This window comes from Micromys minutus, assembly GCF_963924665.1.
Source record: "Micromys minutus genome assembly, chromosome: 1".
Classification (NCBI taxonomy): Eukaryota; Metazoa; Chordata; class Mammalia; order Rodentia; family Muridae; genus Micromys; species Micromys minutus.
In genome coordinates, this window is record NC_137969.1 from 174,779,770 (window position 1) to 174,806,440 (window position 26,671).

The 26,671-nt window shown below is 47.2% G+C and overlaps 1 protein-coding gene across 2 annotated transcripts; it reads right to left on the reverse strand.

Moving 5' to 3' along the window:
• Nucleotides 1-2,322: 2,322 nt before the first annotated feature.
• Nucleotides 2,323-26,671, reverse strand: COLEC11 (collectin subfamily member 11; the record flags this gene model as incomplete). Of its 2 annotated transcripts, none has more annotated exons than XM_080931123.1 (6): nucleotides 2,323-2,732; nucleotides 2,897-2,992; nucleotides 3,435-3,488; nucleotides 6,432-6,503; nucleotides 22,461-22,532; nucleotides 26,533-26,671. In XM_080931123.1, the coding sequence occupies 6 exons, from the start codon at nucleotides 26,663-26,665 to the stop codon at nucleotides 2,323-2,325; spliced, it is 837 nt and encodes a 278-aa protein (XP_080787249.1). The 2 variants fall into 2 exon arrangements, with proteins under 2 accessions (XP_080787249.1, XP_080787248.1); XM_080931122.1 differs by having other exon boundaries at nucleotides 2,323-2,714; nucleotides 26,533-26,665.

Here is a 26,671-nt window from a genome sequence, read left to right on the forward strand (position 1 = left end):
AAAAAAATGTACGTCAAGAACTGTGAAACAGAATCAACTAACCGGGGCTCTCGGGGGCTCACAAAATCTGAGTCGCCAACCAGGGAGCCTGTGTGAATCTGACCTAAGACGTTTGCACATATGTTACAGCTGTGTAGCTTGGTCTTCTTGTGGAACTCCTAACAGTGGGGATGGGGATATCGTTAACTCCTTTGCGTGCCTCTGGGACCCTCTTCTCCCGCTGGGTTGCCTTGTCCAGTCTTAATAGGAAAGAAGGTGCCTAGTCTTGCTGCAATTTGATGTGCCCGGGATGTTTGATATCCTTTGGAGGCCTGTCCTTTTCTGAAGAGAATGGAGGAGTAGATGGGATGGGAAGAGGGGGGAAGATGAGAGGGAGGGACTAGGAGGAGAGGAAGGGGAAAGTGAATTGGGGATGTAATAGATGATAGATAGATAGATAGATAGATAGATAGATAGATAGATAGATAGATATGAAAAAACAATGAAAGTCTGAGGTGCCCTCTTCCAAGCCATCATGTTAGCCTTCTCAGCATCGTGGATGCTGACAGGAACCACAGGACTCCTGGAGACAAAGGACTTCATTGTTGACAGCCACACTCAGTCTCTATGGGACTCAAGTAAAGCACGTGAAACCAGCACTCACAACAGCTAACACACGGGATGGTTGAGTCTAGGGACCTGGATGCACTGTAATGAGCAACAACATGCCTACCTTTTCACCTAGAAGCAGACACCTCCTTTGGGACACCACAGTGGGAACAGGTTCACCATCTCCCAGCACCACAGCATCTTTTTCCTGTGACTGTAAGGCAAGATACAAGGGAGACACCAACTTCATCTTCCAAATTAGCTCACTATGCAAACACCCTTCATGGAGCAGTCTAAGCCTGTGTAAGGCCCTGGGGTCAATGTCCAGGAAGAGGTCCTTCTACACATGTCAGTAGAAGAAAATTATCCAGCCTGGCTGTGGTGGTACATAATTTTAATCCCAGCACTTGAGAGACAGAGGCAGGAGGATCTCTGAGAGTTTGAGGGCAGCCTGGTCAGTGGAGCAAGTTTCAGGACAGCCAGGGCTACTCCAAGAAATTCTATCTTGAAAAATCCTTCCATGAAAAAAAAACACAGAGAGAGGAAGAAAGAAAGAAAGAAAGAAAAAAGAAAGAAAGAAAGAAAGAAAGAAAGAAAGAAAGAAAGAAAGAAAGGATCCAGGGCATAGGGCAGCAAGGACACACAGAAAGACCAGCTGCCCAAGGAGGCTGTCAAGCATAATTCACTCTCTTCCCCATCCCAAGTTGGGTCGCATGTGATGATGTACTTCTTTGGGGAGTAAGGGGTTAACTTTTTTAAACTAAAGATTCTGACATATAAAAGGGGAAAGTGGAGGCTATTACTCAAGCTCCCCAGAGAGCCAGTCCCTACTGCTCCCACCAGTGGGCTGGAGCTTATTATATAATAAGCGGAACACTACAAAGGCGGAAGGCTATGGCCCAAGCCAGGTCAGGAGAGTGTGGCTTTGGTCTCCAGGGCCCCACCTTTTACTGCTCTGACCACTGCCCCTGCCATGTTGACCAGTGTCTTAGAGGAACCGGCACCTAGCGAAGACTGTGGTGGCCTCTGCTCCCCAGTGAGAAACCAAGGTTCTCCATTCTACAGTTTCAGAGGAGTGGGACCCTACCAAGTAAGTGGTGTGACCGAGCTCTCACTGTGACAGACCTGCTAGGCCTCATGTGAATTGCTGTCCTGCAGACACCTTGTGGTGGCAGAGATTCTAGGTCACTGCATTTCAGGGTGATTTTCTTTAAATAGACAACACCGCTAATGAATGAAGAAGGAGCCACACAAAAACGCCACACGTTCCATAGCAGACATCAAAGGATTTATTTGTTTCCCTGAAGCAGGGGGTTTGAAACAGAGCAACAGTAGTCCTACCTGGATAATAGTTTGAGGAATCTATGTGGCAGAGCAACCTATAGAAACGTTGGTCACCGCCTGGGTGGGTTTTTTGTGTAGTTTATAGGGTGGGTGGCAACTTCTGCCCCTAGACCCCTAGAACCACTGCTTGCTGGCTGCTGCAACAGGCACCACGGTTTGTGACTGGACCAAGGCAAGAGGTGATAAAAATGCCACCTATTCAGAACAACACCGGAAACAAGGTTTCTCTCCTCCTATGGATCAAACAACCCTTCCAGCTGTCAATGAGGCTCCGCACGTCCCATACAGAAAGGAACCCGCAGACGCGGTGACTGGTGCTCAGGGATAGCGTGTGGCTGCTGGTGTCTATAAAAAAGTGGGGTTCAGATGGCCCATCTCCCCTGCCGGCACTCACAGGTTCTCTTTGTCAAACTCACACATGAAGTACATGGTAATGTGGCAGGCTACGTCATTCCAGCCACCTGAGGCCACCATCTCCACACAATCCTCCTCGTCATAGGCGTTGTTGGGCTCCCCGCTGCGCCACTTGTTGAAGGTCTGCATAGGGGAGTGGTCCGAGTACACGAAAGCCCCTTCTCTCTCCAGGTCATTGATGCCGATGAAGACACGGGCCAGGCCAGCCTGTGCCAGGTATGAAGCCATCAGGCCATTGGCTGCCTCGTCTTTGGGCATGCTCAGTGTGCCTCCTCGGCCTTGGCAGGACAGCTGGGCATCTGCATACCGCTTCTCCTCCTTCACCAGCAGGTAGATCTTGCTGTCAGTCTCACGGACACCAGCGACAGCTGCAGGGGAGGGCAGTGCTGAAAGGCCAGCACTTGCATTTCTATAAACAAACTCAACGCACCCCACCACACCACAGCCACAGGCACGGTAGCAGCGGGCGCTGAGCAGCACGTGGAAGCCACTGCTGTCCAGCTTGGGGGGGGGGTGGAGTAGGGAAAGGGAAGGCCTCAGTCTAACGTACCATTTTTTATGAACTTTAGCTCAGTTGTCAGTTGAGTGACCTGGTTGTCCATCTCCCCAATAGCCTTCCTCAGCTGGCTGCACTCACATGGAATACCTGTGAGAAGCAGCCTGTTATGCGCTGGACTGGTTTTGAAAAAGAAGGTATACACACACACACACACACACACACACACACACACACACACACGACACATATGCTCCTGAGAGAAGGATCAGGAGATGAGTATCCCAACCTTTACCTGATACTTTACAGATGAATTACAACCCTGAGAAGGTGTGTTTGTGTTTGTGTGTTTTGCCAGCATTATGTCTGTGCACTACGTGTGTCTACAGTGACCCAGTGGCCAAAAGAGGGCATCTGATCCCCGGGAACAGGCGTTACAAATTGTTATGGTTGATGGAAATTGAAGCCAGATGCTCTAGGAAAGCAGCCAGAGCTCTCAACCGCTAGACCATCACTCCAGCCCCAAAGTTTATGTCCTTAAAGTACAAATGTAAATGGCTTTATTAAAAGCTTCTGGCCCTTTATGTCCTACCAGGTTCTCCACTGGGACCAGGAGGTCCGATGTCACCAGAATCTCCTTTTTCACCTAGAGGCAAAAAGAAAAATGAAGGTTAGCATTTGGAGGGTGGAATATCCCTTGAGTTAGAATGTGTCAAGTTAAAAATCGGATTTACTGAAGCTGAGGATGTAGCTCAGTATATATGTATACAGCATGTCTGAGGCTCTGGGTTCAATGCCATGTCTCTCCATCACCGTGCTCCCTAGACAGCTCTTCAGGCTGTTTGAAAATATGGACATTTGCATTTTATGGGATTTGGGGGAGAAACCAATGACATGCTGGAAGTCAGCTCTGACTCCTCCCCTTGGGAAGTGTTTCACAGGCAGCACTGTGTGGCCATAACACCATGAGCAGATGAGAGTAGGCCAGCTTTCTGTGGGAGGTGGGGTGAGCCACCTCCCAGTGCATAGCCAGATCCAGGAAGTTCTTTTTGTCAAACTCACACACCGATAACCCCAAGTTGTAAAATTCCTCTAAAACCACTCCAGATAGTGTAGTATCACAGAAGCGCCTAACACCAGGACTTCTGCCTAACCTCTTGGATAGGTCAAGCCTCCAATTTCTACACACACACACACACACACACACTAGTATAAAACACAATGAGAACAATGGAGCTGTCCAGCCACTGTGAGATCAAGCCGTGGTGTGTGTGTGTGTGTGTGTGTATGTGTGTGTGTGTGCGCGCACGCGCGCACGAACATGCCTGTATCAGTCATTTTAGAATCCCTAACGTACAGAATTGTTTCCATGAAGGACCCCACATCTGTAGATTCACAGTCCATCCACATAAGGAGGGAAGCATTTAGGCAGACCCTGCCCAACTCACTCCTCTGTGTTCTGTCAGGGGCTTGAGGACCATCAGAACCTCAGCCTGACCAGGACCCAAGAGGAAAGTCCCACCCAGAGACAAAGCCAATCGAATAATCAAAGCCAAATAAGGGTGGTCCTGGTCCCCTATGAGACTTGGAGCTGTGCCTGGCACTCATGCTGTGTAGAGGAGAATATGCGTCGCTTCTGTCTTCCCCTTGCTTATTACAGCATTGTCCACAGCAGCCAGTGGGGACAGATGGCCTGAATGTCCACAGCCTGGGAGACTGTGGCACAGAACGCAGTCTTCTGAGCAAATCACCCCCCATCTTCATCATACCAGTGCCTACTTGCAAGGTGCCAATGACTAATGGGGGGATAGGAAGGTCATTGGACCCTGACAGCTATTTATATGTAGTTCTTCCCTGACTTCATGTGACCTTGGAGTTTTGGGGTCTCAGGAGCACCAGAGAATATAGGGTAGGAAAGGTTAACTTTCCATAGAAGAGGGGACTTCATCACTGTGACTTTCCAGTGTTACCACTTTGGGGGTCCCCCACAGTTCTGCAAGTAACTCCTCTCATATAAACCCAATAAGTCTACTTGTCCTCTAGATTGAACTTCGGTGGGATAGACTTTGGTTTGTTGTTGTGACCTTAGGAGGGATAGACATCATGGATGCATCCCCAGAGAAGGAATTCTCAGAATACTTAGAAAAACAAAACCACAGATTATCTATGAAGTAGGTGTTATTCAGCCTTCAAACAAGGGAATTTTGACAACTGCTACACGATAAATTCGGAGAGCATTGTACTAAGAGAAACAAGATGGCCTGAAAGGGCAAATCCCATCGTATAATATGTAGGATGGGCAAATTCACAGAGACAAAAAGCAGACTCTGGGTTGTCAGAGCTAAGGAGGAGGGAGAGAGGTACTGCTTAATGGTGCAGCATCTCTGTGGGGCAATAAAAAGCTTTTGGAAGCAATAGGCATGGTTGCGTCACATTGCGAATGTGTTGGCACCACTGAACTGTACAGCTGGAACAGTTGAAATGGCAGTTTTTATGAGACTGATGCTTTATCTTGATTCTGTAAAGGTTTTGTAGCCTGCAAGTCCCTCAGTATTCCATGCTCATCAGAAATATGTCCCTCAGCACTCCGTGCTTGTCCAGATGATGTCTGATAGCAGGTCTGTCCCCGAGAAGAGACAACTGAGTGCTCACCTCCCAACACTCCTAGTCAATGGTCTCTTTCGGAAAGGACAACACAAGGCTGCAAGCAGGTTTATGATGTGGATCAGAACAAACCACCCAAACCAACTCACAGCTCAGACTTCAAACAAGGACTTCTTAGGGCCAAGAGTCAACCTGCTCCAGTACAAGAACCCAAGAGACAGAGCTGGGAAGACCACAGCCAAATTCTTTTATTGCCTCTGATTGCCAGCATAGCTCCTCACCAGCCATTGACCACTGAAGCTCAGTCTCCCCATGGCCAACCCACAGCAGGACCCCAGGCCAACCTCAATGAGATCACACAGGAAGCTACATGACCATATTGTCCCCTAGGTCCGAATGCTCAGAACGTATCTGTTGACTGAATGTACACCAGAGGACATAAAACAGGACAGTACAGCATTCAGCTGTCCATTAACTCCCTTGTGCCTGATATCCTGGCCACAGGGAGGGAGTCCTAACCTGCCAGAGTTGCACAAGTCACATGCAGCATCGGGTGCTGCCTGACACTGGAGTTTCCAACCTCAGACTTGCTGTTCAGGCTGAGAATCATTCCACAGTCTCAAAATACTGGGAAAATGAACCTGGGGGTGGGGTGAACTCATGACACACCCATCCTAACCATGTGAGTCTCTCACCATTTCATCACGCATAATAGGAAAGGTGTAGCTAAAGATTTGGGATCTGGGTCCAGCATCCGGGAGGTTAAACGCTCTGCTCGGTAAGTGCTGCAGGCTGCAGTGACTCCAGCCACCCTGATGCTCACAGAGCCAGCATTCCCCTTTGGTTTCCCCAGAGTAAGAATACTGTGACCGAGCTTATCAGGGTGACACGTGAAAACAGGGGCTCCAGGTAAAGGGGCACAGTCAGCGGCTGTTCCCAGACGGAGCCTAGTGGGAATATGGGGAGAGACGTGTGTCACAAATACCTTTTGCACCAATAGGACCAATTTTTCCATGGCGGCCCACAGTGCCCTTCTGTCCCTTGTCCCCCATGTCTCCTGTGGAAAAAAGAAAAAGGTCAAAGTTCATTGATGCCCAACAAGTTATCTGACATGGCCCTTCCTCACCATCACACACACACACACACACACACACACACACACACACACGTAATTAAACACCCCTCTCCTTCACCATCACAAATGCACAGGCAATCTGACACACCTCCTCTTCTCTATCATATAGGGCACAAGTGATCTGGCATGCCCCTCCTTCACATCATATATGTGCAGATGATCTTATGTGCTCCCTCCTCACCCTCACACATGTGCACACATGCACACAACACAAGAAGAGACTTCACAAAGCATGGGCTCTTCAAGGGCACATATGACTTTCACAGGCTGACTCCTCACAGATAACCTGCTGGTTTTGTTTCCAAAAGAGGAGATAAGTCACTGAAATGGCAGAAGGGAGGCAGACAGGCCAGCACTCCTGAGTCACTCAGTCAAGACCAGCTCTCCTCTGAGCCTGGATCAGGAAGGGCCGGTCTCTGTCCTGCATCCTAGCTCAGTGGTGTCTCCCAAGCTTGTTCTCACACCCAAACCAAAAACATCCCTCTGGAGTACGGGCACAGCTGGATGCTCTTGGGCACCCCGAAGCCCTGAACACCTCTAACTGCATTTGAAGATAGCTCTGCAGGAGACAGATGGCTCAGAGAGATGCAAACAATGCTGTCTACATGCCTTGCTTTCTGTCAGCAAGGATTCGCTCAAGTCCAGTCACACAGGTCCCCATCCCTTCTGCTGTCTCTCATCCACTGCAGGACGGAGCAGTGGCTGGCCTTACCAACCCCAGAGAACACTAATCACTGGAACAGAGCTAAAATGGCTAAGACCAGCTCTCCTCTCCCAGATCCACAACAAATCAAGGCGGGAGACATTTCTCAATGCTGTGTCCTTCCCCGAGTATCCTTGTTCACTCAGTGATGTTTCTTGTAACCTTTTGGGGCCCTCACTGGTGAGACACCAAAGCACAAGTTGAAAGCAAGCATACGGCAAAGCCCTGAGGAAGAGACAGGCAACTTCTTCACCATGAACAGGTTTATGGATGGTCAAGATGCTGGGATCTTTTGACCTTCTGTTGCCCCTAGGATCACAGAGACAAATGGAAGCTCTCAAGACAGACGGGATGGAGGACTGCACTGTCTGCTGCTGATGCACCTCATAGCACAGCACTTCCATAGGGCCTCCCCTTATGGAAGTGGGTAGAATATCCTCTCACTGTAGATCAGATGGAGTCCAAAGGTCAGAGCACTGGCTCTAGTGAGCCACAGCTGACTGAAAACACACCATCCACGGGAAGAGCATGAGAACAAAATACTTGCTTGCAAAACACATCTGTGCACAAGCATTCTCTACTGCTTCTAGAGCTGGCTCACTGCACAGAGGCAGCTCTAAGATTAAATGACCAGGTTAAGTCCAGCACAACCAGATCAAGAGCCATGATCTGCTGACTTGAAAACCATTGTACTCTCCCGGTGCCAGAAAACAGAGACAGGTCAAGTCTCTGTGGGTGCAAGCAGAACAAGTCACTGGTCCGGCAGGGTACAGAGTATGAGCAGAGGGCACAGGGGACAATCCAGAAATTGCAACTTAGGGAAGAGGTACAACTGTTGGAAAGGAAAGAGGCACTGAGGTGGCCCAGGCCAGGGGTCCTGACCCATCTGGAGGCTTAGGGAGGGCATTTGAGAATAATAATGCATCCACGCAGCAGTAGGGACCACTAGAGAGTCAGGAAGATGGGAGAAAGAGAGATGCTTGCTTGGGAAACCTGGCCATGCTTGAGAAATGGACAAGGTAAATAGAGGCCAGCTGGTGGCTAGCCAGACAGCATAGGGGACTGAAAAGAAACCTCCTAACTGGGAAGTGTCTTTGAGTTGACAGCACCTCAGTGTTGAGATATGAGGTGAGATCAAAGTTTCCAGCCTGGGTACCCAGGTGCAGAGTGTGTCATCCTAAATTCAGGAAAGCCAGAAAGGGCACTGGGCTCTTGTATCCTGGGGACAGGCAGGAAGAAACTTCGGGGCAGAATGAGGCTTGACATTGGTAAAGAAGGAATCCAGGAGGACCAGAGGGAAGCAGAAAAGATGGGAGGCAGCAATAACTCCATGAACCCCTACAGGGGGCAAGGGAAGGCATTCAGAAGGGAGAAAGGCTGAGACCAGGGCAGGCAGCAGACCTGTCAGAACATCAGGACATCTGTCAGTGTCTTGATCAATGAGTTAAATAACAGGAAAAGAAGGGGAGACTTTAGCAATTGTGCCCAATCTTTTGAAATCCTAAGACTCCCCTGACATCAGTGTAGTTCATGCTAGACCATGCAGTGAAGTTTTTAAGGAAATCACAAAAACTACCTGGTATCTTAATGAAGCTGTCTTTGGCTGGCATGAAGCATGGGTGCCACAGACTGGACATGTCACAATGGCCCCTGAAGCCCCACAGTGGAGGTGCGAGCCCAGCAGCTCCCCACATGCAGGAGGCCAGTGCCACCATTACTGAAGGCCAGCCAGTGAGCTGACCTTTCCAGCCCAAGTTCACATAGTGTACTTGGGAAATATAAGGTTTAGCTTGCCCACCTGGGGACTCTCCACCCCACTGCACCCCACAGACACGTTTGTCATTCAGATACCCAGGCTTGCCACATTCCTAGACAGACAGCAGCTGGATAGATGGATCCTAGAAAATGAAAACCAAAAACTCTTACCCCGAAAAGACCAGCTCCCACTAAATGCCCAAAACCTTGGGAGATCTGTTGTCTGCTACCACAAGGGCTGGTGGGATTGAGGCTCCTGAGTGTGCATGCACAACCTGTTGTGTACTATATAGGGAAGGATGGGAAGGGACCCAGAGGTCTCTGGTCCTCCATGGGGCTGCTTCCCTTTGAGAAATGTCTAACTGGTTCAAGGCTGTGGTACAGGAAAAGTCACACCACAGCTCTTCCTTCTCAACCTTCCAGTCATATAAGGTAGAAGATTGGGCTCCCTGAGGGACAGGCAGACAGGATAAAGAAGCTCAAGAATCCTTGGAGGAAAAAATGCCTGTATCGCAAATGACTCAGGGTGATTTTTTAAATTTCCTGCAAAACTCCCACCTTGACATAACAATCAATTATCCCTCCACTGTCCAACTCAGTCCACTGACTGAGTGTGCGCAATGAGAGTCCAGCGTGAGTCCGGCTGTCATAAATCACCCACGACCTGAGGCTGATTCGAGAACACTTGGCTTCAGCCCATCCCTAACTCTCAAAGCCCAACAGGAGCAGGGCTTCAAAGCTGTTGCTGACACTTGGCTCCAGGTACAAGCTGGCACCACACTCAGCTCCTGTCCTTGGAGAAGTGTAGATGCCAAGCCCTGCCACCAGGGAACATGGGAACTAAGAGCAAGTGTGAGAAACAGGGCACAGTGGAGACAGGCACAACTCAGCACCGAGAGGTGAAGGACACAGAGAGAAAGAGTCTGGAGCCCTAGAAAGCAATCACTGCCAGTTGGCCTGTGTAGGCAGCAGCTTGCAGCCTTTGGGTGGGGGGAGGGGGGCTTTTGGGTATCTGAGTGTGGACAACGCACATAACATTGATGCCATTGGTTTAAGATGTGCCGAGGTCTGGGGAGACAAGGAGTGAGACAGCCCCAAGTCTGAACATCCTCTCTGACCTTACAGAGCTAAATAGCCCTGGAGAAGTCATCTAATCTCTCTGAGCCTTTGTCTTCACCTCTGTCAAGCTGGAATCTGCTGCTGAGGTGTGGCTTAGTTGAGAGAGTGCTAGCTAACATACACTATGTTCCAGATCCAATCCCAGCATAGTGGAAACTGGCATAGCAGCACACGCTTGAACTCCTAGTGTTCAGGAGATACGTGTAAGAAGACTAGAAGTCGGCTAGAGAGATGGCTCAGAGGTTAAGAGCACTGTCTGCTTTTCCAGAGGTACTGAGTTCAATTTCTGGCAACCACACGGAGGCTCACAACCATCTGTAATGAAATATGGCGCCCTCTTCTGGCCTACGGGCATACATGCAGGCAGAAAGCTGTATGATGTATGCATAAAAATAAATATATAAATTTTATTATAAATAAATATTTAAAAAAAAAACAACAAGAAGACCAGAAGTCCAAGGTCCTTGGGTCCTTAACTATATAATTTCAGGACCAGCCAGAACTACATGAAACCCAGCCTCAATCAATCAATCAATCAATCAATAAAGTAAGTAATTAAGTAAGTAAGCTGGCTAAGGTAGATCACATCTTTAATGCCAGCACTTGGTAAGCAGAGGCAGGTAAAACGCTGTAAATTCAAGGTCAGCCTGGTCTATGTAGTTAAGTTTCAAGGCAACCTGAGCAATAGGATAAGATAGAATGAGACCCTGTCCCAAAACATATATAATACAGGTGATTGGAGAGATGACTCAGTGGTTAAAGAGCACCGGTTGCTCTTTCAGAGGACTTGGGTTCAGTTCTCAGAATCCACATGGCAGCTCACAAGAGATCTGATACTTTTGGAAACAGGCACACAGATGGAACGTAGAAAATATATATGCAAGAAAAATACTTATATACAGAAATTAACACTTTTTTAAAATAAGAAGCTGAACTCCTGTAGTAAAGGATTTTGAAAGAAAACACCCACAAAAAAGCCATTTGTCTTCTCCCCAACCACCACCCCAGTGCCTGACGGCCTTACTCAGTGGCTCTGTGCCACCACCAGCTTGGCTCAGTGGCCCTCGTGCTGGGTCTGCACCTATGAAACAGGGTTGGCAGAATGCCCCTGGTTGAATGATGGAGAAACAGGCACATCACCATGAACCGCACCTGGCACATAGCAGTTGGAACACACATGTCCCCAGCAACAATCATTCATCATCACATGCAGAGTCACTCAAGTGTCTAGAAGTGTGGCAACCCACACAGCCAGCCCCTAGGGCCGGGTGCACATACACCTGCACGTTAACACAGTCCAAGTGATCGATAGGCACCAAAGCCCGCTAGGACTGGCCTAGACCTTGCTTCTATCACTATGTCTGAGATTCCACCACCACCCACTCCTTGAAGGCAGAAGGAGCAAGTGAGGAGCTACAGTGAGATGTATGGCACCCCAAACTAAGTCTGCTCCTTTCTCCTTCCTTAAGGAACAAATGCAGACACTTCTCATATGCTGTGCCAGGATAGTACATTCACATGAGTCTACTAAGCCCAATGCCACATCATTATCATTGTGTGTGTGTGTGTGTATCTGTATGTATGTATGTGTTTGTATGTATACATGTATATGTTTATATATGTGAATATATATATGCATATACATACCCATATAAACATACACATATATATTTGGCTAGGCTGGCTCTGCATCCTCAGCACTGGAATAACACATATATGTCACTGTGCCTGACCTTTTCACATGGGTTCTGGGACTGGACTCAGATTCCCCCATGCTTGCATGGCAAGCACTTCGCTGGCTGAGTCACATCCCAGCCCATCACTTCCAGCTTTTGAAAGTCTGTGCTGAAGTCCTGCCCTGCAGGACCTGAGAATAGAATCTTGAAAGAGGCCATGGGTGTTCACCGAGGTCATAGGTCAAACCCTGATCCAACATTGCTGGTAACATTCTAAAAGGAAATGCCAGATATGCACAGAAGACAGACTGCAATGGAGATACAGGGGAAAGAAAGGGCAGCTGTCTTCAAGCCATGGAGAAAACAGCTCTGCCCTCCTAGATCTTGGATTTCCAGTCTCCAACACTCAATGAAACAAATCTCCATAGTTCAAGTCATAGTTCTGTAGCTCTCCACAGTAGCACAAGTGTAGAGAAAATTTCTTGTATCTGTATGGATGCAGCACCTATCAATTATAAATCTTTAGCCTATCACATATAGGGTTGGTAAAGATCTTTTCCAAATCTATAGATTGTCATTTTTGTCCTATTGACAGTGTCCTTTGCCTTACAGAAGCTTTGCAATTTCATGAGGTCCCATTTGTCAATTCTTGATCTTAGAGCATAAGCCATTGGTGTTCTCTTCAGGAAATTTTCCCCTGTGCCAATGAGTTTGAGGTTCTTTCTCACTTTCTTTTCTATTGGATTCATCATATCTGGTTTTATGTGGATGTCCTTGATCCACTTGGACTTGAGCTTTGTACAAGGAGATAAGAATGGATCCATTTGCATTCTTCTGCATGCTGACCTCCAGTTGAACCAGCACCATTTATTGAAAATGCTGGGGGTTTTTTTCCACTGGATGGTTTTGGCTCCTTTGTCAAAGACCAAGTGACCATAGGTATGTAGGTTAATTTCTGGATCTTCAATTCTATTCCATTGATCTACCTGCCTGTCTCTGTACCAATACCATGTGGTTTTTATCACTATTACTCTGTTGTATAGCTTGAGGTAAGGAATGGTGAGTCCCCCAGAAGTTCTTTTATTGTGGAGAATGATTTTTTATATATCCTGGATTTTTTTTGTTTGTTTGTTTTGTTTTGTTTTGTTTTGTCATCCAAGATAAATTTAAGACTTGCTTTTTCTATCTCTGTGAAGAATTGAGTTGGAATTTTGATGGGGATTTTATGAGGTGGGCCACTCCCCCACCTCAAAAATATTAATCCAGAATTCTTCCTGTCAAAAGTAAACACTGGGACAAAGAGTGGAGCAGAAAGTGAAGGAGAGGCCATGCAGAGACTCCCCACCTAGTGATCCATCCCATCTGCTGACACCAAGCCCAGACGCTATTGCTGATGCCAAGTGCTTACTGACAGGAGCCCACTATTGCTGTCCCTTGAGAGACTCTGCCAGATCTGGACCAATGCAGATGTGATGTACAAAGCCAAACATTGGACTGAGTGTGGGAACCCCGATGGGGAATTTAGGGCAAGGACTGTAGGAGCTGAAGGGGTTTGCAACCTCATAAGAAGAACAACAATATCAACCAACCAGACCCCCAAAAGCTCCCAGGGACTAAACCACCAACCAAAGAGTTCACAGAGGGTATCCATGGCTCCAGCTGGATACGTAGCAGAGGACTGTCCTGTCTAGCATCAGTGGGAGAAGAGCCCCTTGGTCCCATGGAGGCTTGATGACCCAGGATAGGCGAACACTAGGCCTCTTAGGCAGAAGTGGGTGGTCAAATGGGGGAAGCACCCTTGTAGAGGCAGAGGATAGCATTTAAAATGTAAATAAATAAAATAACCGATAAACATAAATAAATCTTTAGTCTATAGGCAGGAAATAGAAGGTGGGAGGCAGGAGGGATTCTGGGATAGAGCCAGGCAGGAGATTTGCCTGGAAGATGTAATGAGACAAACACAGGGTACCCAAGCACAGGAAACAAACCATCAGCCAGCATGGATTAGAATAAATGAGTTCTTTACTTTATGGTCTACTCAGAGAAGAGCCTAGCTATATGGCCAAGGTAGTTGTGAATATATTTTGAGTCTGAGTTTTATTTCTGGGAGCACAGGGATGGGAGAAGAACAACCTAACTGCTCCGTCAAACTGACTGACCCAGTTGTCTTCTGCTCCTGCAAAGAAGTAACTCCCAAAAGGGAGGTGACCTCCATGGGTCACACAGTGAACCAGTGAATGCCATTGTCCAGTGATTCCAAGCATAAACTATATGCAGACCACGAGTTCTGGCTGGCTTGGAAACTCACAGTGTAGACCAGGCTGGCCTTGAACTCACAGGGATTTACCTGCCTCTACCTCCTAAATGCTAGAATTAAAGATGTGAGCCACTATATCCACCTTCTCAATTATACACCCTTGGATACATTGTAACCATCTTTCAACCTGTTTTCTCACCTGCAAATGATGTCCTAAATATCCCCAGAATCCCAGGTCACTGTATCAGGAAGCCAGAGCAGCATGCATAGGTCATAGGCAGATACAAAATGACTAGATTCTATCAAGACCAATGTCACCTGACTCTCCATCAGGGCTCCAAATGTGCCTCAGTTCTTGGGCAGGGGGCTGTACCTGAGGCTCTACCTCTATAGTTGTGCCCACAGGGCACTCCAAGCCTACTCCTCACTGGCTCAGGAAGTAATGAAAGATACAGTTCTAAGAACCAGGGCTGAAGAACTTGTGCAGGCTCACTGTCTTACAAGCCTATAGGAAAGCAAGCAATGGCCTCTTGGGGTCCTGCTGTAACTGTTGAGTATGAGGACCTTTAGCCAGTGGCAGTCAGACAACTCTACCTTTCCTGTCGAGCCCCTCATTCCCTTCTGTCCCAAACTTTCAGCCATACCCAATCCATGGCACCTCAGTCCTGAGAAGAGTGGGTACACTAACAAAAAGGCCTTTGTGAGACAGTCTGGGCCAGGCAGACAGAGCCACTGCCTTCCCATGGACATCTCTGGGCTTACCCCAGTCTCTGACCCACCAGAACAAGAGCAGATGCTGGGAGCAGAACATCTGGTAGAGTCAGGTCTGGATCTGAGCAACATATGTATACATACACACAGCACACACACACATGCATATTAGACACAGGTGCACATACACGTGAACATACATACTATAGATACATCAACATTAACACACTGTCCTATTTTACTGTGTCAATTTGACACAACCCAGAGTCCTCTGAGAGGAAAGCCTCAACTGTGAAATTGTTTAGATCAGACTGGCCTATGGACTTGTCTGTGAGCCATTGTCTTGATTTATTAGTTGATGTATGTGAGCCCAGCCCACTGTGGGCAGAACTATCCATTGGCAAGTAGTCCTGGGCTATATAGGAAAGCCAGCTAAGCATGAGCTTGTGAATGAAGAGAGCAAGACAGCAGAATGTCTCCGATGTCTCTGCCTCCAGGTTCCTGCCCTGACTTCCTCAGTGATGGACTGTGTGCTGAAATGTACTTTCTCCTCTAAGTTACTGTTGGTCAAAATGTTTTATCACAGCAAGAGAAGCAAAAATAACTAGAGCATACATATACAAATATGCATACATACAGTACACATATGCACCATACTTAATCATGACTGTACAAGTACAACTAGATGCTTCATAGTCATACATACATACATGTAATAATGCATATATAGAAACACTTCAATCCTATATTCACATATGTATATGCAAATATGTGTGTGCACATATATACATATAAATAAATTTATTCACATGAATGTATGTTCATATAACAATACAGGGTGCTGTACCATACATGTGAATACAAACATATATACATAGATTATTTGTACATATATACACATGTATACATATATATGGACACACAAACACATGGCACTTTATATATGTATACTTATATATAGTCATACAAACATACAAATAGTAATTTACACACATGTTTTCATGTGCACATGCATGTCCACATATAAGCATATACATATACATACTGTGAATGCATATGCATGTGTGTGTGTGTGAAGATACATACCATACATGTGTGCAAGCACATGTGTATAGGCATACAGTTGATCTTCACACAACTCAGGATGGTAAAGTTTTTTAGTTATTTAAACTAACTAGAGTTAGTTTACCCAAAGCAGCAGAAGAGACCTTTTGCTACCTGACCTTCTACCATCTTCGCTTCACACTGGATCGGCTGCTGCTGCTGCTGCTGGGACTATCCTATCATTTGGATGTGTTGAAGAAAAAAGAACATCTTCCGAGACATCTAGACTGTCCGCTCCTCCTTCATGTTTGGTCACAAGCTCGTTTTAGCTCCATGGGCAGAGTGGTGTTCTGGTTACAAAAAACAAGGCTAAAGACTCTGCAGGAGGAGATTCCGACAAAAGCTTTTACTTCCTTCCCACTTCCAGGAAGGTCTTCCGGCTGCTCCAGAGAACGGCAAGCTTTATGCAATATGCACACCAGGTCAGCTGTGCTGAGACATGTTGAGAGCCTGTGCCTTTAAGCAGAGAAGCTTACCGAGGCACTCAGAATGCTGGGAGCCATTGTGACCTGCCATCCTTACAGCCCATTACTCTAACGAGAAGTCGGATGGCTCCCATTTGTTCTCCAGACACGCAGGAGGATAGGAGCGGATGGGCAGCTCATAGCAGGTGCTTGATTCTTATTAATTTTAATGAAGATATCGGCGCCCTTTGAAGTGGAGATGGGGCAAAGGGGGCACTTGCAACTGAGCCTCCTCAGCGATTTTCATGAAGGATGGTGTGTGCGCTACAGCTCATGACAGCCCGGTACTGGCACAGCTGCCCTCCACTAATGTGCCAGGAGGGGCCCAGCCTCTATGGCAGGGGAATGGGGCAGCCGCAGCTCTTGTCACAGCGTAAGTCTGGGAACCAGACAGAAAAATCTGGGACAACATACACATATCAAGTCACATAAGCAGAGCCACTCTGCCTGCCACACAGCACGCCACCCAAAAATGCAGATAGTGTTCTTGTCTCAATAAAGGGCAGATGACAGCAGGCAGTTCTGCTGGCTCCGGTCTGCCTGGCTTTGTTTCAGTAAGCTGGATTCACCAGCAGGCTTCCCCTTGGCAGGGGGCTGCTCACTCTGCAAATCAGCCACTAACTCCAGACCAGCCCCCAGGTGGGCACCAGTTACATCTGGTGGAAGCTGAGCTGTCCAGACCCAGAGTGGGGAGTCCAGTGCCCTAGGAAATGCTGCCTACAGCAGCAGCACCTAGGCCTATTAATGCAAGCCAACATCAGTGCCTTTCGGAGGCTGCGGGGGATAGAGGGTGCACAGAGCCAGGGCCCTCAGCCAGAGCTGAGATCACCCAGGGACTTCAAAGATACTTAAAGATATTAAATCTCAAGATATATTTCAAGCAACTGAAAAGGGCTGTCGGGGTACCAGTGTTAGGCTGAGAGCCAGGAACACAGAATTTAGGGCGATCTAGATGTGTCCTCATTGCCCACATGCTGCTGGAGTGTCATGAATAAAAAGAAATGGCGGCGTGCTACTCAACTGTGGCACTTACTGAGCACCCATCCTTTGAAGGTGCCAGTCAGTAATGGGTTGACCTCCTGGGATCTCCAGTGGGTCTCATTTCTATAAGATCAGGCTATTTAAGTAGTGGTGGGTGACCTAAAAGGCAGCTTCAAACTCTGCCACGGTGCGAGATGACAGACTTTATCCTCCAAGTGTGAGTCAAAACAAATCCTTCCTACAGTCGCTTTGGTCAGAGTGTCCTGTCATGACAATAGAAAAGGCAACCAGTACACCAGGTGTGATGCTGCACGCCCTTAACCCCAGCGCTCAGGAGGCTGAAGCAGGAGGATAATTTCAAAGTCACCCTCGGTCACAAGTTCAAGGCCAGCCTGTGATACATGAGAGCTCGTCTCAAAGAAGAGTCAGAAAATTCCACATTAACAATCAGACCCCAGAAGTCTGTGATGTCTCACACACACCTAGAGCCTGCAGATCTCACCCCAATGGCCCAAATCAAGAACAATGACTCCTGCTGTAGCATTCACTGCTTAACAAGATATTTAGGTGCCTGCCTGTCTGTCCAAACATGGACCCCCTCTTGGATACAAGGTCAGACCATGCAGCTCTCCTTAACCCTTATAAAAAATCTTTCTCGGGCTCTCTCCCCTCCTATCCCCTTGCCCCCCCCCCCCCCGAATTCAGCCTCTGCATCTGTCTCCTGCTGTGCATTTCTTCATTAAACTTTCTTACATCTGTTCCAACCTGATCAATGCTTTTACCCCCATGCCTTCAGCTGCCCTTCATTTCTGGCATGATGTCATGTATTGTGTTTTGGTTTGATTTCATTTTCAAAGGTTTTTTGTTTGTTTGTTTTTGTTATGGTTTGTTTTAGAGAAAGTATCTCCCTATGTAGCCCAGGCTGGCCTCAAACTCACCACCCTTCTGCCTTAGTCTTCTGGGTGCTGGATGGTAGGTATGCATAACCACATTCATTGTATTTGGGACACAGCAGGAAAACGATAATGTGGAAGAAGAAAGAGAGAAAGGGAAATTCCTTGAGGAGGGAGAGCACAGTAATAACATGGCAGCCGCAAGCAGGGAGCACACACTTGGGCTTGGGATTGCATCTAGGCCTCTTCAGGGGAACTCTGTAGCAGAAGAACATGCCTGTGCCCTACCTTCAGGTACTAGAAAAGCAAAATGCCACGAGTCTTAATCCCCAAAAATAAATCAATAGGAAAGCAAGGGTATCAGAACCATACTTGAGAGAGATTGTTCACACCTCCAGGAGGTAATGGGAAAGAGCAGCATCATCCCCAACAGATGGAACCAGAGGCCCCAGCAGGGCCCACCCACAGCACATACCATGAATAGATATCCATAAATCATGCAACCTTGTGGGGAGGGCAGCTCATACCTCTCAGTGAGCTGGACGCTAGCCAGACTGAAGGTGGGGAGTAGTTGGTTCCTGCTGCCTCATTTGCTGCTTGGCAACAGATCTGTTTGAGATGTGAAGAGAGGCGCTGGGGTGACATCCCGAACAGTGCCCAATGTGGACATAGTGAGAATTGGTTTCAAGTTAGCTGAGGAAAGCATCAACACCTCACGTGACAGGAAAAGAGAAAACAACCATAGGAGAATGTTCTAGAAGAACAGAAGGTCCTAATGACACTACTCAGAAGCCAATGCTCCACTGAATATAAAAGGATGTTGGCACAAGTTGATGGCCAAACCCAACTAAAGATATGGATCTTGTCTTCAGTTGTGAGACATGGAAAGCCAAGAAGCTAGAGAGGGCTCTTGGGCAGCCTTGGGACTGCATCTATACAGGACAAAAAAACCCACCACCTTTGGACCTGGATTTCACATCCACAACCCAACAATAGTTAGAACTGAAGCATGACTGAACAGAGCTTTCTAGAAAGAATCCAGCTGTACCTCCCAGCACTGTGACGTTACCTGGTCTCCTTCTAGAGATATGAGGCCGTAGCCTATAAGGCCTGGAGTTACGTTCTCCAAGACGATAAACAGCTGCAGCTCTTTTCTGCTCTGGATAGCTCAGCAGGCACCCCACCTACTCCCGCAGGTTCATGTGCTAGCTAGCCTGTGACCAGGCTTAGTGGCTGTGAATTGCCCCAACTCCATCCCACTCCAGGGCTTGGACCAGATTCTTGGGAAGCCTACATTATTTTTAAGTCAGTTTCTGTGTAGTCCTGGCTGGCCTGGAGCTCACTCTGTAGACCAAGTTGTTGTCAAGGTCATAGAGATCTGCCCACCTCTGTCTCCTGAGTGCTGACATTAAGGCGTGAGCCCCCATGACTGGCTTTTCCCACTCCTAAGAGTCACAGTGCTTGCAGTGAGCAATAGACGGCAATTTGGGGAACAGGCTTAAAAGCATCTTAAGGCTGTCTTTACACATTTTACATTAACTAACAAAAGTAAATCTGAGATGAGCATGGTTTTGGAAAGGGAATCTTGTGTAGCTCAGGCCAACCTCAAACTCATCATCCTCCTGCCTCTGCTTTTAGAGTACTAGCATTAAAGGTGTGCAGTACCACATCTACCCAAACATGCAAATGCACACTCAGTCTAATGAGCAATCCCAAGATCAGAGTATATCTTGAAGCTATACACACACAAACATACAAATACACATATACATAAACACACACACACACACATTCATGGCAGCAAACATCCAAGAAAATGTGAACCTGAGGAAAATCAGAATAAACACACACCTCAGCTCACCAACTGCTGAATAAAAACTATGAGGAAACTTTTGCATCCTCTCCTGGAGTGATTGCCAAGATGTGCTATTAAGGAAAAGAAGCAAGGTGCAAAAGTAAGTCCTGTGCCATTGTTTGCACAAAAGGGATGAGACACATAAACGTGTTTGCCAGTGCATAAGATCACTCTGCAAAAATGTGTAAAAAGTTATCCAGGGCCACAGAGGTGAGTATGGTCCTTTTGCAGCCAATATCTTGGTCCATTTTGATCTCTGGACTATGATACTATCCCATTCATCATTTGTAATTCATTTCTATGTGTAACAGAAAAAATAAGAGGTAAAAGTTAGTGCCTGGGGGGGGGGCTGGAGAGATGACTCAGTGGTTAAGAGCACTGACTGCTCTTCCAGAGGTCCTGAGTTCAAATCCCAGCAACCACATGGTGGCTCACAACCATCTGTAATGGGATCTGATGCCCTCTTCTGGTGAGTCTGAAGACAGCTACAGTGTACACATATAAATCAAATAAATAAATCTTTAAAAAAAAAAAAAAAAAAGTTAGTGCCTGGGGTTGACAGGATGTGAGCTCAAAACCACCTAGCCTGTGCACGTGATCAGAAAGAGTCCATAAATCACACTTCAAAGAGCTTCAAATATGTCATTCTAGTAGTTTTTTAAACAGAAAGAGATTTTCCAATGTCCCAGGATCAACTGTGGTCCTGACATAGCTAGTACATGTTCTCTCAGATAGACACACATGCTGAAAGCACTATCTATCCTCTCTCTTCTCTGTTTATTCACTTTTTGAAGACAGGGCCTCCTTCTGTGTAGACCAGGATAGCCTGGAATACACAGAGATCCATCTGCCTCTGCATCCGGAGTGCTGGCATTAAAGGCCTGCACCACCACGCCTGGCTTGGGAATGCTTTTCTTTACAGTCTTTTCTTCTTTTTTTTCTCTGAGACAGGGTCTCTCTCTATAGCCTTTCCTAGAACTCAATGTGCAGGCTGGCCTCAAACTCAGAGATCTGCCTGGGTCTGCCTTCCGAGTGCTGAGATTAAAGGCATGTGTCATCACTGCCTGGAGACATACCTTTTAATAATAATAAAAATGTAACGTAGACAGAGGCAGACAGAACTATGTGAATTGAACACCAGCTTGCTCTATATAGTAAGTTCTAGGCCAGCCAGGGCTATATAGTGAGACCCTGTCTCAGAGGGAGACAGACAGAGAGAGAGAGAGAGAGAGAGAGAGAGAGAGAGAGAGAGAGAGAACATTGGGACTGAAGAGATGGCTTGGTGGTTAAGAGCTGGCTTCCCAGAACCCATATCAGGTATCATACAACTGTCCGTAACCAAATCTCCAAGAGAATCAGACATGTCTTACCTCGGTGGACACTGGCATTCATGTTTACATACCACCACGAACACACACATGCACGCACACACACATGAGCACATAATTAAAGTAATAAAAATAAATCTTTTAAAAATTAGTGATTTCTGTTTTGCAAGAGGGCCCAGTAAACACTGCAGATAACTCCAGCTCCAAGGGGTCCAACACCCCCTTCTGATCTCCACAGACACTGCACTCACATGCACAAACCCGTACACAGACACATACCTATACAAATAATTTATTAAAATGGTAAAACATTTTAAAATATAATATAAAATAGTCAAGGTGACACCATCCTATAGATGGCAGCCACACTCACTGAGCACCTGCTGTTATGGTAGGCTCCATTCACGTGTAATCATGTATGTTCAAATTCTATTACATGTATATAAACTGGAGCGCTTCCCCCCTCTAGCTCTTTCCCTTGGGGACGTCATCTAGTTCCTGAATGTTCTGATTCTGTCAGTGCATGTCCTAACTTTCCTTTGTGTTTGATGTGGCTTCCCAATATCCACAGCTTGTTCTCTACATGCATACCCTCATTTCTATACATGCATGTTCTCATCCGTGTGTGTGTGTGTGTGTGTGTGTGTGTGTGTGTGTCCTAATTCCTTCACACATAGGCTTTAACTCCTTTAAATATACAGTTGGGTCTTACCAGCCTCCCACAGGCAGAGTCACATTGTTTTATTAAAGTGGAATCCACTCCCATCCAACCACTTCTGCTTGGTAGGTGGGTCAGCTACTATTGAAACACGCCAGCCTGTGCCCTGCCTCCTCCCACCCTTCCTTCTGGGCTGCCTTCTTATTTAATTTGTAGTCATGACCCTAAACCTTGGCATGCAGGGAGTCACCTCTGTGTTTCCAGAACCCTGCAGGCCAGCACTGTGCCTTCCCTTGATAACCTCTGTCTCAGTTGATCTCTGTCTCCTCCATCTTCCAGCCACCTCCTCCCCATGGAGGCTGGAATTGTGAATACCTTTTTCTCCTGTAGGGCCGACTCTTCCTGGCCGTCCTGGGGCTCCTTTGTCTCCCTTTTCTCCTGCATCCCCTGTGGAAGAAGTCATATCTGTTTAGGCACAGTCTGGCTAGAACAAGACTATGGTGCTGTGCATCCACACAGAAGAACTAAAAAGGCTGTCACTCATGGTGCAGCCAGTTTGGCCCTACTCCCTGCCCACCCTACTGCATGCTGCAACCAGCCTCACTAGGGTGAGCTCTGGGTACCCAGGTCTAAGCTTAGGATGTGCTTTTCTATGCTGCTTTATTTTTCAGGGAATAGATTTTCCCTCCCTCCACTGTCCCTTCTGGGCTGGTTCCTAATCTTTTCCCTACCGTATAGGACTCTCCACAGCACTCTAGCCATAATAAGTGAGGAGGAGTGTATCCGGTGGCTCCCAGGGAAACATCATGTAGGCTGGTGGCATGCCGGGAGAATAGACCAGGGTGTCCACTGGTCCGCTCAGCATGATGCATGGAACACTCATGGTGGCTTTCCACATGGGCTGCCTGAGATCAATAGAGTATGCCCTCCATGTTTAGAGGTTCAGTGGTCAGGTACAAGAAACAGAGGTATACATAAGCAGTCAGGATATCTGACAAGATGAGTCCATGGGATGGGGGTGGGTCACAGGGAACCAGAGGGCCACACCTATTCTCTAACCTCAACCCCAACTAACCCTGATCAAATGACCTTCCTACAACACAAGTTTGATTCTTCTTTTCCCTTCCTAAAAGACAGAAAGTCACCAAAGGCTATGCTGAGTTATAGACCGATCTGGTCTCAAACTCCGAGAAATCTACTTGTCTCTACTTTTTGGCCTACACATCCTTGTCTATATAGTGAATCCCAGGCTACCCAAAGCTACAGAGTGAAACCCTGTCACAAAGGGAAAAAAGGGAAGAGGAGGAGGAGGGAGAGGAGGAGGGAGAGGAGGAGAGAGAAGAGGGGGAGAGAGAACAGGAGAAAGAGGAAGAAGTGGAGAAAGGAAGAAGAGAAGGAAGAAGAAGGAGAGGAGGGGGAGAGAAAAGAAGAGGAGGAAGAAAAGAAAGAAGAGGAGAAGGGCGAGGAAGAGAAGGAGGAGAAAAAGAAAGAGACAGGCAAGAGACATGGCCGTGTGTGGCAATGAGCGTGACAGCAGGCCCACTGGGGACCCTCTGATTGAAATTCACTCTCACAGCTAGAAAGCAGTGGCCAGAACAAGGAGCTCACTCACTTCCCATGAGACAAAACATTAGGATGAGGCATTCTCCTCGCTAAGAAGCAGTCATCTGTGGAGCCTTGATGGTTCTGTTTTGAAGTTATCAAATTGAGGTCAAAGGAAAAAAAAAACACAACTCATAAATGCCTAAACCCATCTCACAGGAATTTCAGGAGCAGAGAGAAAAGGAATGCCTGAGATCCTGTGAAGAGCAGCCAGATGCACTTTCCAGTACTGGGGTGGGGGTCGGGGGCGAATGAAAGCAAGAACACAATAAAAAGCCTGCAGAGAATCACTGGGGGAAAAATCAGGGCCAAACAGCAAAGACGTGTCAGCGACACTGCAGAAGGAACGTCACCACAAAGAGAACATTCTGAGAGCTACCCAGGAGGAAAAATATTTTAAGTCAAACTGACATGAGGAGTCTCATTAGCTACATAGGGTATAGGATGGAAGAAGGCACAAACTCCAGCAAAAGTGACATAGGATGTTTCAGATCGGATGTCTCCCTAGTGAAGGAAATGGTTTCTACAGCTGAAACTGCAGTGAGCAGGAAGCAGCTAGCAGAGCAGAGGAAAGACACATGGATGGGCACTCTTGCTTAAACGAAGCAAAGGCTATCCAGATAAGCCTGCCAGGGATGGACTGAGAGGCAGGGCCACAGGGGACAACAGATCACCCATGGAGAAACAACAGCAAAACCTCCTGCTGCAGAGACCCACCAAAGAGGGGCAAGGGAGGCGCTACATTTTCTTTCCTAGTGTGTGTCACAGTAAGCAGCTACCATAGTGTGTCTCTCCATGGGGATGAAATCACTTAAGAGCAGCTGAAGGAAGGCCTCACCCATGGGCGGAGCATTGGCAATATTCACTGAGAGCCAACCCTGAGCACACCTTCCAGCTTTTCTAGAAGTTTTCTAGAAAGCTCCCAGAGTTGGCACATGGCTCTTACTCATTTGAGGCGGACAGGTGGGTATGTGTAAATAAAAACATGGGCTTTGAGAGCTGAGTGACAGGCCAAGGTCAGGCTCTGGGCTGACCATAGCCTCTTTGATTCCTAATCCCTACCTGGATTAGATAAAGCTGAGTGAACTAGGCAATCATCCACTACATTGTGACTTACCTGTAGGCCTCACCTCTTAATAAAAAAGGCAAGAAGGTCACTAAACCCACCACACAACTTCTACCCAACCTCCCCTTTCATCCTGTGTCTGTCTCTAATTTTATTGAAAACTGCTCATCTTGATTCCCAACTCACCAGAAGCCTCTGGCACAGCACCACTAGAGCAGAAATGAGAAATATCGCACTAATGGGGACATTCTAAAACATGATGCATGGGGCTAAGGCAATGACGGTCAGTAAATGCTTGCTACAGCAAGGGTAGGACTGGAGTTGATCTCCAAACTCCATACAAAAGGCCAAGTATAACAGTACACACCTGTAATTCCAGTATTGGCGAGGTAGAGTCAGGAGGACCGCTGGGGTTCTTGGCTAGCTAGACTAGACTAATTGGTAAGCAGCAAGTCTATGAGAGACCCTATCTTAAAACCAAAGTTGATATACCTGCAGAACAACAAGTTGACCTCTAGCCCCCACACAAAGCACACACTTGTGTACACACACACACACACACACACACACACACACAACCTGTAAAAAAAATAATTTATCTCTCAATCAGAAAAGTGTCTTCACTTATATGTCATTCTCCAGGAGAATTTTCCCATTTCACCCATAGTGGATAGAAGGGGACAAGACTCCTGAGCTTCCCACTGCTGGTCTCCCCCAAAACACCTTGATACCCAGGCTCTGAAGCTCCCCCGAATGCAATTCCCCAAATCTATCCATGATTACGTATGTCCTGAAAGTACTTTATCATAAAAAGTTGGTTTTGTTAGCTATGACGGTGCACGCCTTTGATGCCAGCACTCCAGAGGCAGAGGCAGGCAGAGATCTGGGACTTTAATCCAGCCTAGCTACATAGTGAGCTCTCAGCTAGCCAGGGCTTCAAAGTGAGATCCTTTGTCTCAAAAAGAAAGTTGAGGGGACTGGAGAGATGGCTCAGCGGTTAAGAGCACTGACTGCTCTTCTAGAGGTCCTGAGGTCAAATCCCAGCAACCACATGGTGGCTCACAACCACCTGTAATGAGATCTGATGCTCTCTTCTGGTGTCTGAAGACAGTGACACTGTACTCACATACATGAAATAAACAAATCTTAAAAAAAAAAAAAAAAAAAGAGGAAGAAATAATTTACCACTTGAGTCCTCTCAAATCAGATTTAAATCTGTGAACACACACAAAGCCTTCAGCCAGGTCACACTTTGGTTATATATGACCTGACAATGAAGGGGCGTGCCCATCATATTCACAAAGAGCATGAAATACTTGGATATACTCATTGTCCGTTGAAGAAAAGCCACAGGCATCCCTGGACTGTTGTTCTATTTGCAAATGTTTCTGCAAGTAGATTTTATTCCTACAGGCCAGGGGATGTAAACACTCTGGCATCAGAGAATAGGGAAGAGGCTGGCTGACCTCAGCTGGCTGACTCATTCAGGAGAGGAAAGGATCACATGGGTGGACCTTTACCCAAGGCTCCTGAGGAGAAGGCTGTGTTGCATATGCATGGCTAACCAGAAATCTACAATTTCTTGACTAGAAAGGGCTTAAATGTTGTGGAACCTTGGTCTCCTAGTCATGGAATCCCAGACCCAACAGCTGGGCAGATTTCCCAGGATGTGCCTGGTCCAGAGCCAGTCTTTGTGAGTGTGTGCTGAAGTGTCAGGCCATCCAGGAGACACCCAGAGTCGTGAACAAGGCAACACCAGAGCAGCAGAGTAACCATTACCTTTGAGGCCGGGGACAAGAATCTGCACAGAGCAGGCGTCCTCTGTGGTCTGCTGAGGACATCCAGCTGGCAGCAGGGACAGGAAAGCCAGGCTAGTCAGCATGCCTGCAAGAGCTAGGTCCCTCATCATCATGTGTGC